This window comes from Lineus longissimus, chromosome 4 (assembly GCF_910592395.1).
Source record: "Lineus longissimus chromosome 4, tnLinLong1.2, whole genome shotgun sequence".
Lineage (NCBI taxonomy): Eukaryota > Metazoa > Nemertea > Pilidiophora > Heteronemertea > Lineidae > Lineus > Lineus longissimus.
This window is the reverse complement of record NC_088311.1, coordinates 16,931,894-16,951,741: the sequence shown is the minus strand read 5'-3', so window position 1 is coordinate 16,951,741 and position 19,848 is coordinate 16,931,894. Positions and strand designations below refer to the sequence as shown.

The window sequence follows — 19,848 nt, the reverse complement described above, 5'->3', positions numbered from 1 at the left end:
ACACCCTATTTTTAGTCGCAACCTACGTGCATGGCTTCAATGAGTGATAGAACTTGGTCTCACTCCTTTTTATTTAATTTTTAAGGTTGTTCGACAAAATACTTCGGGGATAACTGCGAATATCAGTGTCACTGTAATAGGGATGAAGATTGCAGCCAAGACGGGTCTTGCCCAAATGGATGTGCCAGTGGATGGGATGGGGAGTATTGTCAGCGCGGTAAGTTTTAAAGATAGATCAACTATATCGACACCAAGCGGTTTAGTTTCCATTGCACATAGATATCTTGCAACATAACTGTTTACAATGATATGATCTTTTCATATCGCATAAGGTATCAGGATTGTTTAGGACATTCACATAGAAAGACAACAGCAATAATCATGAAGATGACCAATTTGTTTGCGAATTCCCGATAGTCAGGAATTCATCATGTTTTCTGGCATTTTCTGATCAGGTGGCCAGGAATGAATCATGCTTCCTAGTATTTTTTCATAAGGTGGCCAGTTGAAGTTGTTTTTTCTCATTACAAAAGAAATAGGATACCTGGGCCTTTGAAACCTTTAGTGTCAACAGATAAGATAAGCATCTAAATATTTGAATACTTCACAAGGCAATAAATACAAGACAGAATTCTTCTGGCTGTCGTTCATCCATGTTTGGCACGCCTCGGCTTGAAAAAATTGGTCATGATAATTGCTTGATAAATATAAAAATGCTCATGTCTATAATATGCTCATGCCTATATATGTAAAGTTGCGGTGGGTGGAACCTGAGATATTTTATAAAAAGATAACGTCGTCATATCGTTTCTAAGTCTGGCATTCGAAATTCTGTAGGTTTGTAGATTTGCTCCACCTGTTTCTTGAATACTCAGACACGTTCTTGCATGTCTTAGTCGGTGAAACTAAAGTATGTGCATGGCGTAAAGCGAGCTGTAATTGGCCACAAGGCACTGCAGCCTCCTTGCGCATAACCGGAACTATTTATATCGACGTCGTCCCGTCCCTGCTTGAAATGGCCGCCACTGCAATCTGAATGTGGTGAAATACCACATCCATGAAACTAACAGACTTTTTGTGGGGTTTTCTTATTGCAAAAGTTCAAAAAAGGTTGTCATATTGCATTTCAAGTCTTTGTCTGAAAAAATTCCCCCGAAAACAACTTGACTTTGAGGTGTTTTATGACACTTTTTTGGTAGCGTATAGAAAAATTGTGTGGTCAGGTTTGTTCGTGCAGACGCTGATTTAAAGCCTGCTGATTTGAAGCGATGTGAGTTTGGCCCATGAACAGTTTTTGTTCGTGGGCAACACGGCGTAAAATAACAAATGCCTTGGAAAGAACTCTCCGAATCACTTATGTGGGTATAGGCCTTTCACGTCCTAAACCCTCCCACAATATGCATGATAGGATTCCATGAGCTTGCCCTATACTATGCCATTTGAAATTATACTAAATTCCAGTCCAGGATTGCCTGAAATCCATGTGTCATTTCAGAAAAACTACTGTTTTGCAGTGCCACCTACAGGCCGCACCCTCTACTACAAACGGACATTTTTTAATTCTCTGCAGCTCCTTCCATCACAGACTGACATCTATCAAAATAAAGCTGGGCAGTCATTGGCGCATTGAGATATTTCAACTTCAAAAGTTATTTTTTTAAGAAGTCCAATTTTGACCCTAAAAACAGTGACCATTCCAGAGGCCCTAAAAAGAAGACTGTTTGTTTTAGGGACCTGGAATTTCAGGATTTTGCTATCTACCCATAGGCCTTTCACCAAAACAAATTTCAGACAAATCTGAGATGGGCATATATCACCCTCTAATAGAAATCCGTCTGATTCTTATAAAAACTGGCTCTTAACACGGATAGGCCATTCAATACAAGAGGAAAATATAACATCAACTGAATAAAAAAAAAAGAAATACGTCTCATTGTATGAATGAAGAAAACCTAAACGAAAACGCTGTGTGAATTACGACTCACTGGTTACGTGCAAGACTGAAAAATACTCTTGTTTTATTATCCGGGTCTTTTTCACGCAATGAGCAGCTTGCGGATAAACTATCCGAAAAACGCTTGTGTACGCGTCACTAGAGCGCAAATTCTGATGACCTAAATGTCGTCGTTCGGCTAACCGTGCCAGTGCGAAAGCTCACTATATTATTGACACGAATACGTCGTCACATAGGTTGGGTTTTTTTCTCGTATACGCAAAAGTTTTGCTTTAAGTTGCAGATCTCAACTGAATGCGTTGGGAGAGGTTTCGCACTTATGAACTACGAACAAGTATGTTCTTCGGTTCGTTTATTTAGTTCTCACCAAATATAGGCTTACTCTCGCTACACACCCTATGTAATGCATTCATGCCTACATCCATGTGGTACTGCAACTTTTGTCTTTCTGCAGACTTACGACGTGATAGAATAGATATTGAGACACCGATAGGATGCCATGTTTATCCTCAATGTGTTGACATTGCTCAGCTTCCCGACAACGCGCGTCAGTATAGGCGGAGGCAATACCGCTGGAAGTTCAGTATGAGAGGAAACTAGCATGACGCAATACGCATTACCACTGAGCTTAAAAAATGTATCGTTATTATTGTATCGTCTGTTTTAGGTAATGTTGCTGCAGGAAAGTCTTCAGACGCATCACAGGGAACGACCAATGGCACGCATTACGCCTCTTTGGCTCTGGATGGTTATACGAATCAGGCGTTTTTAACATGCAGTCATACGAACCGACGCGAACCTTGGTGGCAGGTGGATCTAGGGAGGAACTATGTCCTATTTACAGTGACAATATGGACAATGGGTAAGTCATAAATGTGATGAATATCAGAGATAAGGCCTCAATATCAAGCAAAAATGGCAGTATTTAAGTGCCAGTGGGTGATTTTTTTAAAACTCAAAAATGGCGTTTTTGACTCATTTGAAGGACAATTAAGGAGGTGAACTTTCATGTAATAATGTTTTGGATTTTGATACGCAGAGTTTTATAAACCCCGTTATTAGGAGGGACGACGGTATACGAGTCACGGCAGCCGAGATTTCTTTCGGAAACGTTCGATGCGTCTTATTTCATTAGACCTCCAAAGAACTTTTTACCTCTTGAAACTCAGGAGTCAGAAAAAAAAAATTTAAGACCTGCTCAGAGAAATTTTATGTTGACAGAAAGTATCGTCTGGATGTTGGTTGTCAACATTTGTACCTTTGTCAGCTTTTGTCGTTGCGTCGATTACCTACTCACCTAGCTGATGCACATGTCGTCATCATCTGGAATATCCGTTCTGTCGTCAGAATATATGTATTGTGGTGGTAGGAATCTAGGTAATTCTAAGCTATTTTAACAAAAGCCCTTACAGGCCTTTTTGTCTCAAATTAGCTTAGAAACCCCTAAGAACCAGACACCACAATACATATATTCTATCATTCATGAAATGGTCAGTGAAGCGTTGCAGTGAAATGGTAAGGGAATACTAGAGTTCAATGGGTTAATGTAATCATGACTTACTGTATTCCAACAGAAAGTACACGTCAATAGCTTTCCAAGGATACATCATTGCAAATATCCATTGAGAAATGGCAGAGAAATGAACCCTTGAAGTTCGCACATCTTGATAGTCCCAGCGTATTCCAATAAATGCTGTAGGCCTACAAGACAGCTGTTACAGCGATTAATCATTGTTGCTTGAATCTATTTAAAATAATGTTGACAGTGTCTGCATGTACATAGTAACATATGTTACCAAACAATACTCACGTCCCAAAGTATTACAAAAGTCTATTGTTCGTTAATGCGTTTATCCGACAGAATTTCCAGACATTATTTTAACGACCGCAAAAATAATTTTCAGCGCTGAAAATATTTTCTAAAATTCTGTCGGATAAACGCATTAAGACACAATAGGCCTTTTCATGTTTTTGACAAGCAAAAATAATTAATGACTGCAACATCTGATATGGCCATTGTAATTTGCAAGCACAAATAATTAATGATTGCAACATCTGATATGGTCATTGTACAACTTAATATCACTATGGTTTAAAGGCAAATGTTATTCTGTCCATGGAGACATGATGTTAACGTCACACTTCCTCCATCTGGTGAGATTATTCCATTAAAACAAATGGCCTTTTTACTGTCTTCATTTACCAAAATTCAAGGAAAAAATTCAAGTAAATTAAATGTATTATCCAATAGCAAATCAACATAAAAGTAAATTCACCTATGACTTCTTTAATTTAGAAGTAACTGTTAATACTAATAACTTCTTCAGACTACAAGAAACTAAGATAACACCTGGGTTTTTGAGCCTGAAAAATAAGAAAGACTGTCTGCTACTGGAAAAGAATCCATTATCGTTTTACCAGAACCAATTTAACATGGCTGTTTGGTTTGCTACAACAGGTTGTGGTATTTCAATAGACGATCACTTGAATCACAGTGACCCATTGTTAAGGTCAATTTACAGGTTTCATGTTTACTATCAAATATTGAAGATCATGAAGAATCTAGAGATACCAATTCCAGGTGAAAGTGATTTTAATGAGACAAACAATAACATTAACCATAGGAAACTAGGAGGGTTATTGAGTGAATTTGGTTTAAAAGACGAGTACGATTTCTCGGTGTTTGAAAATAACGGTGGTTGGAGGTCATGGAGTGTACCGGATTACAACCCGAACATAACTGATCCCGGATATTACATCAATGATTCTAAAATCAATTTCTTCCTCATGCAAGTTCATGAAAATAGAATGCCACCGATGTTCAGTAAAGACTGGGATGCTGGAATGGCTAATTTCAAATATCCAGATATTTTCATCAAGGATCATGTCAGGAGACACAAGAATGTATTTGATGTAATTACACAAAATGAATGTCAAACCTATCAACAATTCATGATATTTAAATCAAATGGTTTCTCTAATCCTGGAATAGAGAGGTTAAATGATACAATAAGAACATATGTTTACTGTATTCTGGGTGCTCAGGCGTTGACCAGAACACCAATAATTGGAGTACCGGGTACAGAATTGGATGCACAGAAGGAATTTAACAAACTATTAAAGGACTCGATTAATCAACATCCTGATATTCCCACTTCAATTCAAAGATACCAAAAAGCAGTGAGTGACACTCATACAAGACTAGATTATGTAATAGCACCAGGATTGTATGTCATAGGTTCAAATATGGTACTCGTTATTGGTAAGCTGGATAACTACAATAATAACATTTTAATAGCACCAAAAAATGCTAAACCCGGTAAGAATGACATTAACCACAAAAAGACCTTACCACCACCACTGATGGAAGGAAATAGTTCTAAGAAAATAAGAGTTAAGAGTAGTGTTGGTACATCAATAACCAGTCATAAACCAAAGAGTAATGTTGATACACCAAAAACAACTGAAACCTCAAAGAATACTCCTACTGCTACTAAACTTGACACCAAAGTTGAGAAGGTGGATGATACTCATGAAACAATTAAATTCATGCTTTACTCAGTTGTTGGTACATTGATTGTTTTTATGGTTAGATAAATAAGTAATTATGGCTGAAGGAGGTGAAAATTATGAAATGGATGATTACGATTCACAATCATCATCATCATCATCAGGAACTTTTGAACAAATTCTAGAAATGAGAAAGGATGATTTAATTAATCAATATATTCACGCAAGATACAACACAGGTGAAATCAAAAGAACTTTTCAAGATGACGGCACAACATACAACACAGGAGGTGAATATATCCAAATGGATGAGATAGATCCTAATACAGGTGAAATCAATAGAACTTTTCAAGATGACGGCACAACATACAACACAGGAGGTGAAAATCTTACTACTGAAACTTCATTCACTAAAACTCCAGAAAGGCCAGGCACAACATACAACACAGGAGGTGAAAATCTTACTGATGAAACTTCATTAAGTACACCTCCAGAAAGAGTAAGAGGTATTGTCCCTGAATTGATGGAAAAGGAGTTAAGTTACGATACAATAGAGGATAAACTTGATACAGCATTGGGAGGATCAAACTGGAATTATGACAAGAAAAAATTGAGTAATCTTGCACCACACATTAGTTACAATGGAAACAAACTTTATTACGATCCGAAAACAAAGTATGAAGTTGATTTGATTAAAGATAAACTAGAAAACAAAAATTTATTTGAATATCCTGATAAAAATGGAGAAAAGATAAAGTTAATTCCTTTAACTAAGGATAATGGAAGCTTCTATGCTGAAGGCACATTAAAGACTAAGTTTGGTACTAGATTTGCTAACATGATTAGAGGTATGATTGCACCTGACCCACCAGTAAGGGAACCTACATTAGTAACCCCTGAAACACAGGCAGTAATTAATGAGGTATACAGTTCAAACCAACCAATAGATAAATTAATTGATTCTAATGATGATGAACTTAAAACACTGGGTTTTACTGAATCTGCCTTGAGAGAACTTAGAGGGTTAAAACAGGCTGGTGATGATCTAGCTGCAGTAAAGAGGGATAAGGACATGCAAATAGAAAGCCTAGAAGAAGAACTTAATAATTTAACAAGAGACTATGTAAAGTCTGTAGAAGAAGATACTGAAGATAAAGGAGAGTTGAAAAAGCAAATAGATGAACTAAATGACAAATTGTATGAGGAACAGTCAAAGGTATGGAGGTTAGACAATGACAGGGAGTCACAAACTAGAAGAATTAAACGTTTAATTGTTGATGTTCTAAAGAAACCAGATTCAACTATTCCTCTGAAGGACAGAATAAAGTTACTTTTTAAGACGTATGGTGTAACCATTAGCGCCATAATAACAGCTGTTGTAATGACATTTACAACTCTAGGTCTTAGTATCAGTAGTGCTTTAAGTGGTGCCACTAAATCTGTAAAACCAACTCCAGGACCAGACCCAACTCCAGGACCAGAACCAACTCCTGGACCTACACCAGAACCAGGACCAAAACCATCAATACCAGATAAAGTAAAAGAAGGTCTCAAGAAGTTTGCTGAATGGCTAAAAGAACTAGCCAAGAAATCAGCTGCGGCTTTACCGGGAATCATCGGTTCTATCGTATCATTTCTCCTGAAAACAATTGGTGCAGTTGTTGGCTTTCTAGCTGAACATCTGATCATAGCAGTTATTGCTATTGTTAGTTCCATAATCTATGGTTTAATTGGGGGTGTTAAAGCCTTAAAATCACGTAAAACAGTAAAATCACGTAAAAGGTCTTAGGTGACCTTCTATCAAAACAATGTTTAAAAAAATAATTATTATGTAAATATGAATAAATACATCTCATTAAAAGATTATTATTCTAGTGAGTCGGACTTTGTCCTGAGAGCAGAGCTCGAGTGGAACAATGAGAATCTTAAAGGATACATTCGTCCTAGGGTCATGGATCGAGCAGAGCTCTCGGGACTTTGTCCTAGTCCGACTAGAAATTTTAGTGAAGAAAATGTCAGCAAGAATTATGACAGTGGGAAATTTGATAAGCCTACTCGAGCTATGCTCTCAAGACGAAGTCTGACTGAGACAATCAAAGTAGTCCTGCCAAGAATGAAAGAATATGACGTCAGTACCAACACTAATGCTCAATTCTGCCGTAATTGTAAAAGGTGGACACTTTTTGAGTATCAAAAAAACTTGAATTCAGCAAGGTACGCAGCTAAAACTGTGAAGTATCAATTCTGCACCAATTGCAATTCGACTACTTACGACGATGATTTTAAAACTCTTGAGATCAATATTGACAACAAGACACGTTACTTTGACAGTATTCTAAGGAAACTTGGATGGAGTCGGCTGTCCGAATCGGCAGTTAAGTATTTAAAGGACTTTGTGGAAGGGTATTTACAGTGCTACTTTTCAAGTCACAGAAAATGTCTTAGTAAGCAGAGATATGAAAATACTCTTCAGTCAGCCCTAAAAATGGGTATTAACACTCTCCCCTCTAAGTTTTGTAACCAAGGGTTACATGGTGAAGCCATGCTTTTTAAATTTCACTGTGGGGAATATGATTGGTTTCTTGCCATTGAATTTATTAACAGGGCAATTGGTATACCGCAATTAACCGATGAGAATATCACTGACCTTAGACTAGTGTACTATGCTTTCCTTAGATTTCTGCATTACTGTGGTGTCAAGGTCACCATTAACTACAAGGTATTTTTACACCAAGCCTTTAAAACGCTGAAAATTGATTATGTAATATTTACACCTTTTTTAACCAACAAGGAGCGAGTAAATGATTTGGAGATATTATGGTATGATTTCACTCAAAGTATTTTCTTCCAGAATTACAAGGTTGAGAAGGAATATGACCAGGATATTGACAAGCAGTTTGACGTTTTACTGAGTGCCAGTGCAGGTCGAGACATTAACTGCATCAGTAATATTAAGTTTACACCAGCCAGACTTCGTCCTGAGAGCACAGCTCGAGCCGGACTTCGTCCTGAGAGCACAGCTCGATCTAGTGTTAAGATGCAATAAAGTTGTGAAAACAGCATTTTGCACTTAACAGTCATTTTCCATAATTTTAAATGAATAATCAGCAAATGAATAGTCAGACATCTGCAGTGATTGAACAACAGATGAAACAGATTGGTGTTATGAGTCCTGAGAGCTTAGCTCGAGTTGGGGCTTCTAACCAACAGAACACTGGTAGTTACCAACAAAACAGAACTAACTTTCAACAGAACTGCTCTACAAATCAACAAGTTTCAAACAAGCAGTTGAATAGTTCAAATTTTGTTAATCCTAGTCAAGGAATAGTTAATCCCAGTCAAGGAATAGTCAATTCTAGTTGCCAACTAGGCTCAACTCGAGCTACGCTCTCAGGACAAAGTCCGACTAGCAATCAACAAAATTTGAACTATTTGACTGATAGTGGCCTTAAAGCCAAACAAGACTTAGAGATTCTAGTTGCAACTGGTAAAAGCAAGGATTTCCTTAATAAACAAATAACTTTTAATGACTTAGATAATATGACTGAAAAAGAAATCTTAAAACACCATAGAATGTATGAAACAAAGATGGCTGCCAGACTTAATGATTCTTTGGGTAAGACAGTAATTAAAGCTTACACTAAATTATCAAGGTGGTTATTACCAATAGATGATGAAGATAATCTTTACCATGATCTTAGAAATGATTATTTGATAACTAACGAGTTGGATAAATGGCTTGGATGGTTGAGTTTGAGAATGGGACCATTAACTGCACTTGCCTCAACAACACTTATTACTTTAGGTCATTGTCATGAGGAATCATCTATGAATACATCTAGTATGACTGCATCAAATATGAATACACCAAATATGACTGTCTCTGAATGTGACAAATCAATAGATGAAAGTCTAGATATCACAGGTAGTGATGATAAAGAAGACTAAATTAACCTGGTTATGAGAACATAGTTCGAATCAAATTCGGCCAAGATAAATTGAACTTGAAACTGTAACTGATACTACTCGAGCTATGCTCTCAGGACAAAGTCCGACTAAAGTTTCAGTGTCTAAGAAACCTCGATCAGAGAAACAATTAGCATGGTCTAGAGAACTGGGTAGAAGATCTAAGGAATTTAAGAGGATAAAAAAGGATAAGACGACATTTAAAGTACAGGACTCCTCACCAAACAACAGAGTTGTGGAAAAGGAGGAAGAAGAAGTAGAGGAAGAAGAACCACAATCTCAAAATACTGATGTATCACTGCGTGAATCTAGTAGTAATACTTATGTCTATGTACTAGGTTTAGGTGCAATTATTTTAGCATCATTTATCATGTTTAAGAAACTTCCTAAAAAAGTAAGTAAAGAGCAGCGATCAGGCTTGAATCAAACTTTGTTCTCTGGACGTAGTCCGAATGAAGCAGTCATGAAGGGATCAATTAACCCTCTTGTTAAACCTGTAGTTAAAGAGAAGAAATGTACTATTCCTTTAATGGAATGATCTAATCAGGTGGTCAAGCTTTGCTCTCTGGACCTTGTCCTAGTCCGACTTCGTCTTGAGAGCTCTGCTCGAGTCAAGCTTTGTTCTCTGGACCTTGTCTCAGTCAGACTTCGTCTTGAGAGCAAAGCTCGATTCTTAACTCTAAAGAAACCTCTGTTCCTCTGAAATTAACTAGCTTACCATTCTCATCAGTGATTTCGAATTTTATGGGATTAGTACACTTATTTATCGTTTTCTTACAATTCGGTTTGTATCGCTGCATTTTTATTTGGTCACCATCTTCTACAGGTATGATGCAGAAAATGTTAGATGGTTTATTGTTGTAGAGGGTCTTAGCTTTGTCAACCAAATTAGCTTGCAGGAATAGATATTTCCTGTAAAAGTTGAGTGGTCTTGTGGAGTAGTATTTTCCTTTCTTGGTGAATTTAGTTTGCTTAAAGCCAAACCACTCATTCACCACTGTGAGCTGTTTTTCTATCACCTCTCTTATGGTTTTGCTTATTTGAAAACCTTCTGTGTTTCTCTCAATCTTGATTTTTTCATTTTTATCTAACTTGTCTACTTTCAGAGGGTACTCTTTATCCTCTGTAAGTTCAAGGGTTATGTAATTATTGTTATCACAGTAAATTTTCACATGGCTTACTCCATTTTCTTTTATGTATTTTTGCCATACCTCACAAAACTCACTTAAACTAAAATGTCGAGAGTATGGAAATGTGTATTGAGTAATGGTGTCTTTAGTTGTGGTAGAATCATTTTCCAAATGCCGTTCGCAAATTTTCATGACTTCCTTTTCAAGTGTATCTGTTTCAAGTCCAGGAGCAAATAATGTCCTACACCATAATTGTTTATCTAAGGGCTCATGTGTTGTAATTCTGGTTATTTCGACTAGAAATGAGAAAATCCTTACTCCCTCTGGTAGAAAATCACCTGTCCACCATGAATTGTAAAAGGTTATCGATTTCAAAGTAATGGATTTTATGTCTAATTGGTCTGTTAAGTAGTACTCAAATTTGGCTTCATTACATTCTTGTTCATTGATTATGAAGTCCATTTCTATTTAATTCAAGATATTTATTGAATTTAATAAATTTTAATCTAATAAATAGAATGACTGATAAGAATCAGAAAATACTTTGCACTACATGTGACAAGTACATATCCTACAATAATATGGCTATTCACAGGAGAACCAAAGGTCACTTAAGTAAATTAAATCCGGATTATGTGCCTCTTGCTCAACCCCGAGCCCCATCACTGATCCCTAAAACTATGGATAAGAAACTTGCATTTGAGGAAAATGAGCTAGATGGCATAAAGAAAGTGAGTGGAATAGAAATAGTAAAACAATTTGGCAAGCCTGTAGTCACCATTAGTTTGAAGATTGACAGAGAAGCTAAACAAGTGTATGAATACAGAGATAAATTAGAGGAGGTATTATTTCAACTCAATGATTACCATCACAAAATTAGCATATCAGTATTTGCTCAGTTTGATCGTCAGGGTGAAAGTGTAACACACCCCATACAGTCTCCAATGGAAAGCATAATTTCAAGGAACCAGGCAATTTATGCCATAACCAACCAGTTAAACTACATTAAGACACAGATTGAGGAAAGGTACTTTCAAGGTTCTGGACTTACTTTAAATAAAATAGAGTCTTGTAACATGACCATCTGTTCTTACAAGAGGTGTAAAGGTGGTCATTACACTAAATTACCATTTAAAACAAAAGCAGTAATAAATGTGGAATCAAATGACAATAAATGTTTTCTCTGGTCTTTATTGGCCGCTAAATATCTGAAAGAAAATCCAGAGACGGACTTTGTCCTGAGAGCAGAGCTCGAGAGTACATTCAATATCACTACCGATATCAAAATCAAATCATTTCCTGTATGTATTCAAAAGGATATCCCTAAGATAGAGAGTGATAATAATCTCAAGATTAATGTGTTCAAGTTAGAGAACGAATGGGCTAAGAGCACCTGTGAGGCAAAACTAGAACCTCTCTACCTGTCCAAGAATTATGATGATGATGATGTCATCGATCTGTTGTATTTCAAGGACCATTTCATGTACATAAGAGACATCAATCTTTTCTTCAGGACACTAGCTCATAGAGTGTATATTTGCAGGAGATGCATGAATTACTTTTACAGGAAGTCAACACTAGATAAACATAAAAAGAAATGTGGAGAACACGATTACTGTAAGATTACTTTGCCTACACCTAACAGTAAATGGTCACAAATTAAATTTGAAAAACACTCATTCAAAAATAGAGTTCCGTTTGTGATCTATGCTGATTTCGAAGCGATAAGCGAACCTTGTTCTTCTGCCGAAGGCAACATACCAGTAGTATCAGTAGAGCCACCTATGATGAAAGAACCGAGTTCAAAGAAACTTTTTAAACAAAATGCATCAGCTGTTGGTGTTTATGTTCACTCAGACTACACACACCTTTACAGTAGCCAGTATGTGTCTCACAGGGGTGCTGATGTTGTAGATGTGTTCTGTAATTGGTTAATCAGGATGGAAGAACAATTCTCCAATTTATTGAACTGTAACTTTCCTCTAACAATGACAGATGAAGACTGGCATAAATATCAATTAGAAACACATTGTTACTATTGTAATCAACCTTTGGGTTATGACAAGGTCAAGGATCATGATCACTACTGTGGTAGATATCGAGGTGCTGCTCACAACTCGTGTAATTTGAATGAAAAGAAAGCTATGTTTGTTCCAGTGTTTTTTCACAATCTCAGTAATTACGATTCTCACTTATTTATTAAAGAATTAATGAATAAGCTGCCGAAGTACAAGAAACTGAAAATACTTGCCAAAACATCAGAGGAATACATCTCATTTCAGTTCGGTTGTTTCAGGTTTTTGGACTCGTACAGATTCCTGCAGTCCAGTTTAGACAACATAACCAAATCAATGTTGGATGATGATTTTAAAATTACCAGACAGCTGTTCCCAAATACCACTGACTTTAAGCAATTGAGGAAGAAGGGTTCAGTACCTTACTCTTTTTACACATCACATGAAAGCTACAATGTTACTTACCTAGAAAAGTCTATGTTTTTTGACGAATTGAAAAATGAAATGGCACCTGATTCTGCCTATGATGAGGCTAAGGTAATATGGGATCATTTCAAGATCAGGAATCACGGTGAGTTCATTGACCTCTACCTCAAAACTGATGTGATCCTTTTAGCTGATTTATTTGAGAAATTCAGGGATGTCAATTTGAACTACTTTCAGATAGATCCCTGTCACTGTTACTCGGCACCAGGCCTAACCTGGCAAGCTGGTTTGAAGTACACAGGAATAAACCTAGAACTACTGACTGATACCAACATCTTACTTACTTTTGAGAAAGCAATACGAGGTGGAATTTCGGGTGTTATGGGAACAAGACATGTAAAGGCAGATGAACACCACAAACTACTCTACGTAGACGCAAATAATCTCTACGGCTGGTCCATGATGGAACCTCAACCCTATGGTAGTTTTGAAATGATAGATATTGATCCACTCGAGCTCTGCTCTCAGGACAAAGTCCGACTAGGACAAAGTCCCGAGAGCAAAGCTCGACTTAACATGAATGTTATCAGTAAAGAGCAGATTATGGCAATTCCAAGTGATAGTGAAGTAGGCTACTTTTTAGAGGTTGATTTGGAGTATCCAGGAAATATTAAATTTAAGTCAAGGAACTTTCCATTCTGTCCCGAATCTCTCTTTATTGAAGATGATGAATTAAGTCCTTACCAGAGAGAGTTACTGGGCGATGATAAAAGATCAAATGTAGAGAAACTAATACTAACACAAAAGGATAAAACTAATTACATAGTGCATTACAGAATGCTACAATTTTACCTAAAGCACGGAATGGTACTTAAGAGGGTTCATTCAGTGATAAGCTTTAAACAATCAAAGTGGTTAGCACCATACATTGATTTTAACACTAAAAGACGTATGGATTCTAAGACTGATTTTGAGAAAGATTACTTTAAATTAATGAACAATGCGTTCTATGGAAAAACTTGTGAGAATGTAAGGAACAGGGTTGAAATTGAATTTGTATCGGACGGGGAGAGAGCCAGGAATGTATTGGCCAATCCCAGGTTTTCATCGATATGCGTATTTGACGAACATAATGCTGCTATTAGCATGAGGAAAACATCAATGAAATTCAACAAACCAATCTACATAGGAGCTTCAGTACTTGAATTGTCTAAATTATTAATGTATGAATTCTATTATGAAGTTCTTCAACCGTACTTTGGTGAGAAAAATATTGAACTACTGTATCTAGATACAGATTCCTTTGTACTTAACATTAATACTGATGACTTAACTAAAGACTTAAAGGAGTTGAAACACTATTTTGACTTCAGTAATTATCCAAAAGATCATCCACTCTATGATACCAGTAAGAAGAAGGTACCAGGCTACTTTAAGGATGAGCTAGGAGGAGTAGAGATGACTGAATTCATTGCCCTGAGAAGTAAGATGTACGCTTACAGGACCAAGACTATGTCTGGAGAGCAAGGATCGACTGGGACAAAGTCCCGAGAACAGAGTTCGACAAAAGATTACGATTCTAAGAAATTGAAGGGTATTGCCAAGAATGTAGTAAGGAGAAATATCTCATTTGATGACTATGTTGATTGTCTTGAAAAGAGTAGGTCATTTTACCACAAGATGAGACACTTAAGATCAGATAAACACCAAATCTATTTGGAAGAAGTTAACAAAAAAAGCCTCAGTCCTTTTGATGACAAGAGGTTCATACTTGAAGATGGAATAAGCACCTTACCATTTGGAATGTATTATGAAGGCTACATAGATTACAGCGATTCAAACTTCGCTTGAGTACGACTACGTCCTGAGAGCATAGCTAGATTAAACTAATGAATAGGGTGGTGCTGATGGTAGTGTTACTTGGTGAAATTCATCCCTAACACCGAAGTCATGATAATAGTGATAGTGATACACCACATTAGGATTAGGACGTAGTCCGGGTCCTGTTTGATTTACTGAACTTTTAGTTTTTCTAGCATCTCTGTCTGTGCTAGTTTTTTTCCTTCTTCTAAAAAAGTCTTCTTTAAAGACTCTACATCAACAGCTGAACTTGCCTCCCTTTGTTTTTTCCTAATGGCATTTTTCATCGAAATGTATTTCTCCTTCTCCTTGAGAATCAAAGTAAACTCATCTGTAGATATGTGAGAATCGGTTAAGGCTTTACTAACCAAATCATTGATTGTGTTCAGTTTTGAAATTGCCAACATTCTGATATTCTCATGCTTTTCAATTTTCTTAAGAATATTCTTTTTCTCCCAGCCTAAGGCTGATGAAATAATGGCACTACCTATTGTTACGCCACCCAAAGCTAAGCCTATCGGTGCCGTGATGACACCAGCTAGAGCGGAAACACCAACAGATCCGGCTGCAACGCTGGCAAAATTAAGGAAATGGCTAATGCCAGTAATTACGCTAAATGCTTTTTTGTACTTTGAAAATATCTTTCTTCTAAATTCAATCTCGCTTTCTAAGAAACTCTTAACCTCACATATTTGTTGTAGTCTGAAAGCCTGAGGGTTACTTTCTGTATGCTTTTCAGACCTTTCATAGTTCAAATGACTTTCAGAGTTTAAATTACTTAAATCTGGATAAACCTTATTGTCTCCATCCATTTAATTAGTGGGAAAAACTAGAATCAGTTGTTCTGTCATTTCTAGTGTTTAGTGTTGATCCTACAGACACTACAGGTTTTTGAAGTACATTAAATTTTAAAGGTTTTTCTGACCCAGCAGGCCCAGCAGGTTTTAAAGGTTTTTCGGGACCAGGCTCCAACTTTGACTCTACTTCTGCCTCTAATTCTCTATGAAATCGTTCTAATCTTTCTTTCCAATTACGTGGTCGTTTTGTGTAACCCCAAGTTCTATTCATTTAATTAAGTAAAATAAAATCAATTCACTGCAAAGAGTAAATTTCTTTCAAGTCTCTTATTCAACTTAATCATCTCGTTTATGATTTCTGTCTGACTACATATGTTAATGTTCTGGTTCATTCTCATGTTATTATTTAAATTCGATAATCTATCAAGCAGAATCATATTTTCATCACGAAGATAATCCCCGAAATGCTGTGATATCACTATTTTCCAATTTGGTATTACATCCTGGTCTCGAAAGACAAACCAGTTTTCACTTCTCATTTTTACCATGAAATCCATTGACCTATCCAATTGATCCTTAAATAGTGTGTAGTCTACTTTAGCACTCTTCTGTCTGTTTTGTGTTTTAGACATTGGTCTCATGTTAAACCAAGCAAAGCACAGTTCAGGTTTATCTTTGAATTCCTTGATTGGTAAGACATGATCCAACTCTTCTTCTACTATTCGAACTCTGTTCTCGGGACTTTGTCCTATTGGAGATAGACTCCTCTGGTACTTTAACCACTGTGAGAAGAAACTGTCTGTACATCCTAGATTAAATGAGGATTTACCGATACACTCTCCCTTAGAAATGCGGTTTAGACCAACTCTAATTTTGTGTCTGTCTCTATTACCATTTTGGTCAAGGTAATCCTTTTTGTAATATGAATTAAAACATGATCTACAGTTACCTCTATTTCCGTCTTTACCAAATTCACCATCACTTAGTAATTTATTTTCATAACATTTATTACATACCTTGATTTTACTTGAACCACATTCTTTACAGTAATCAAGTAGTTTATTACGCCTGTTCTTTTCAAAATTAATTTCAGGTTTCTTTTCACAGCACTTAACACAATAAATTGTAAGTTGATTTTCCATGTTTTGATTCATCATATTATTCTGATTTTCCATATTTTGATTCATCATATTATTCTGATTTATCATATTTTGATTTTCCATGTTTTGATTTAAGATAAACTGATTTATCATATTTTGATTTAACATAATCTGATTTATCAGATTTTGATTTAACATATTATTTTGATGCAAATAATACAAAAACTTCTGAATATTCTGATTCATCATATTATCATGATTCATCATATTATTCTGATTCATCATATCATTTTGATTCATCATACCATTTTGATTATCAAATATTGCTCCATCCATTTCTTTCTTTATTTAGTAGGACATATTTTTTTTAAATTACGTTTTTCGAACTTGTTCTTGTGACTTAAGTCACTTTAGAGACTTTATTTCATTTCAATGATTTGATATCAGAAACTGGTAACCATTCATTGAACTTATCACTGTAACCCTTCCACTTCACTAATCCGTATTTCTTGCCTTTACTGGTCTTGTACCTTAGGATTTTCTCGATCTTGTACTCTAGCTGGTCAGGATTAGGAACATAGCTCAATTCCTCTTCATAGAAATATCCTTGAATTTCTTCTTTGTGGTAATCCTCAAGCTGGTAGACGATAGGGTGAGTAAATATGATCTGTTTGATTTGGAACACCTCCTCAGTGTAGTTTGGCATGTAACCTTTACCGAAAATGGACTTGTACTTTGAAATTCTTACACTGTCACCTACTTTGTACTTTGGATCACCAAATGTCTCTTTGAGGTGAGGACCGTAAAGATTGTACCACACTGTTCCTTCGTTTTCCATCTTTCTGGCGTCTACAGGTTTCATACCTATTGATGAGTGAAATGTGTTATTGTAGCCGCTGACCAGGTCATCCAGAACGTCAATCCACTTGTCAGTCTCCTTAGCGGTGAAATAACGCCACATTTTTTCCTTAAGGGTTCTATTGAATCTCTCTACTACTGCTGCCTTCTTATCAGATTTTGTGGAGAACCATTCTATGTCATTTTCTGTTAAGAGTTCCTTGAAGTGTTTGTTGTAAAATTCTTTACCGTCATCAAACTGGATTTTCGTTGGTTTTGCTTCCTCAAATATCACTTTAAATGCATCTCTGATTTCTTCTCCCCTCTTACTCTTAACTGCTAGAGCCCAAGAAAAACGACTAAATAGATCTATGACTGTTAAAATGAATCTGAAACCCTTATTCTGTTTCTCAAATTTTTGCATGTCAACCAGATCTGCTTGCCACTGTTGATCGATGTACGATACCATTGTCTTCCTGAAGGTGAATTTCTTAATGGCCGGTTTGTGTAGTTGGTGAGTTGGTAGTGTTTCTAGAAATTCTTTCACTTCTTTTTTTTTAATAAGTTTTCCTGAGCGGGACTTTGTCCCTAACAACGAAGTTGTGCTCTGCTCTCGTGACGAAGTCATATCTTCCTTGACCTGTTTCCAGATTTTACTCAAAGAACTGTAAGCCACGGGACTCTCAGGGTTGTAGTACAAATCCCTTAGATACTGCTGTGTGTCATCCTTTACATTCATTTAAATGAGTGAAGTATTTATTTACGAGCCACACAATATGTTAATTTCTGGTGTTACCAATTGTGGTAAGACATATTTTGCCCTTGACCTCTTAGAAAAGGAGTATCGGCACAAATTCCAGAACATAGTCATTTTCTGTCCAACATATTTCAACAATAAGACATATGAAAGGAAATGGATTTACCAAGACAAGAACGTCTACATAGTTAATCCCGAAGCTGTGGCCAGTAATTTGGACCTTGTGCTTCAGTTTGCTACTCTGACCTTTGCTGGTTCTAACACATTATTCCTCATTGATGACTGTGCTAATTTGAGAGACACAAAAAAGAAGGTGTCCGAGTTATGTAATCTTGCCTTTTCCGGCAGGCACTACAATCTCACTGTTTGGTTACTAGTTCAGAAGTACAATTCAGTTGTTAAGGACTACAGAGAGAACATAAGAATTTTAGTATTATTTTTTAATAAGGATGAATCAGCCATGAAAGATGCCTTAGAAGAAAACAGTGTTATTCCTAAGGAGAAAAGACAGTACTACATAGAAGAACTTAAGATGAAAAAAGGATCAAAACTGATCATTAGACTACAACATCCATTTGGATTTACTCTTTCACATCAAAAATCTTAGTCCCGCTTCTCATCGAGCTATGCTCTCAGGACTGTGTCCGATCATCAGGACTGTGTCCGATCAGTTGTCTTAGTCTTTCTAACCCTAGTAAAATAATAAATTATTAACCCTAAACCACTAAGTCCTAGGATAATCCATAGGTACTCGTATTTCTTCATTTCATCACTAGGTTGGTAGTAATCACTTAATTGTGGTCGCTGAGGTAGTACAATAGTTCTTTCTGGATGTAAATGATTGTAAACAGTAAGTGCTGAATCAGTATTGTTAAAATCAATAGAAGCGTCTCTTTCTCTCTTTAATTCAAGATTAACGAAGTCAATGGTACTTTTCCTATGCTCCTCCCATTCGGTTGAAGCTTTTTGTAATTGCTCCTGAGCCAAATCATGTCTTTTCACTTCAGTCTCATAGCCATTCTTGTCTAGTTTTTTAAAAAGGTAACCGGATCCAGTGAATGCTAATCCATTGATTATTGCAGATCCAAATAACATGCCAATGCCAGCCATTTAATTCCAATGAATTTTAATTTCAATGATGTGTCCCTGAGAGCATAGCTCGAGTTAATACCAATTGGTACTGTACATTATGACCATTAAGATCGATGATTTCACCTTTTTCATCAGTTAAGCGAATATTCAGCTTATTGAATCTTGGTTTACAGGGAATTGCTATTGGTTTCTCAAATGTGTATGCTATTAAATCCCCAAAATTAGCTTCCTTTATTGGTCTTGTGGTTAGCACATCAGATGCTTCACCATTACTTAATACACTATTAGATTCGATTATGTCACAGTGAAAAACAAAATGGTTAATTGGTCTAAAATTGATGGGTTTCTCGCTTACAACATCATCCTTACTTTTATTGTCTAAAGGATAAGGCCATTCTGATTTC

At 36.4% G+C, this 19,848-nt stretch overlaps 1 protein-coding gene across 1 annotated transcript in view; it reads left to right on the top strand.

Moving 5' to 3' along the window:
* Positions 1 to 19,848, top strand: part of LOC135486789 (uncharacterized) — a 58,469-nt gene that overhangs the window by 368 nt on the left and 38,253 nt on the right. The window contains exons 2-3 of the mRNA XM_064769889.1: positions 86 to 217; positions 2,622 to 2,816. Coding sequence (XP_064625959.1) covers positions 86 to 217; positions 2,622 to 2,816 — 327 coding nt within the window. The remainder of the gene's footprint in view (positions 1 to 85; positions 218 to 2,621; positions 2,817 to 19,848) is intronic.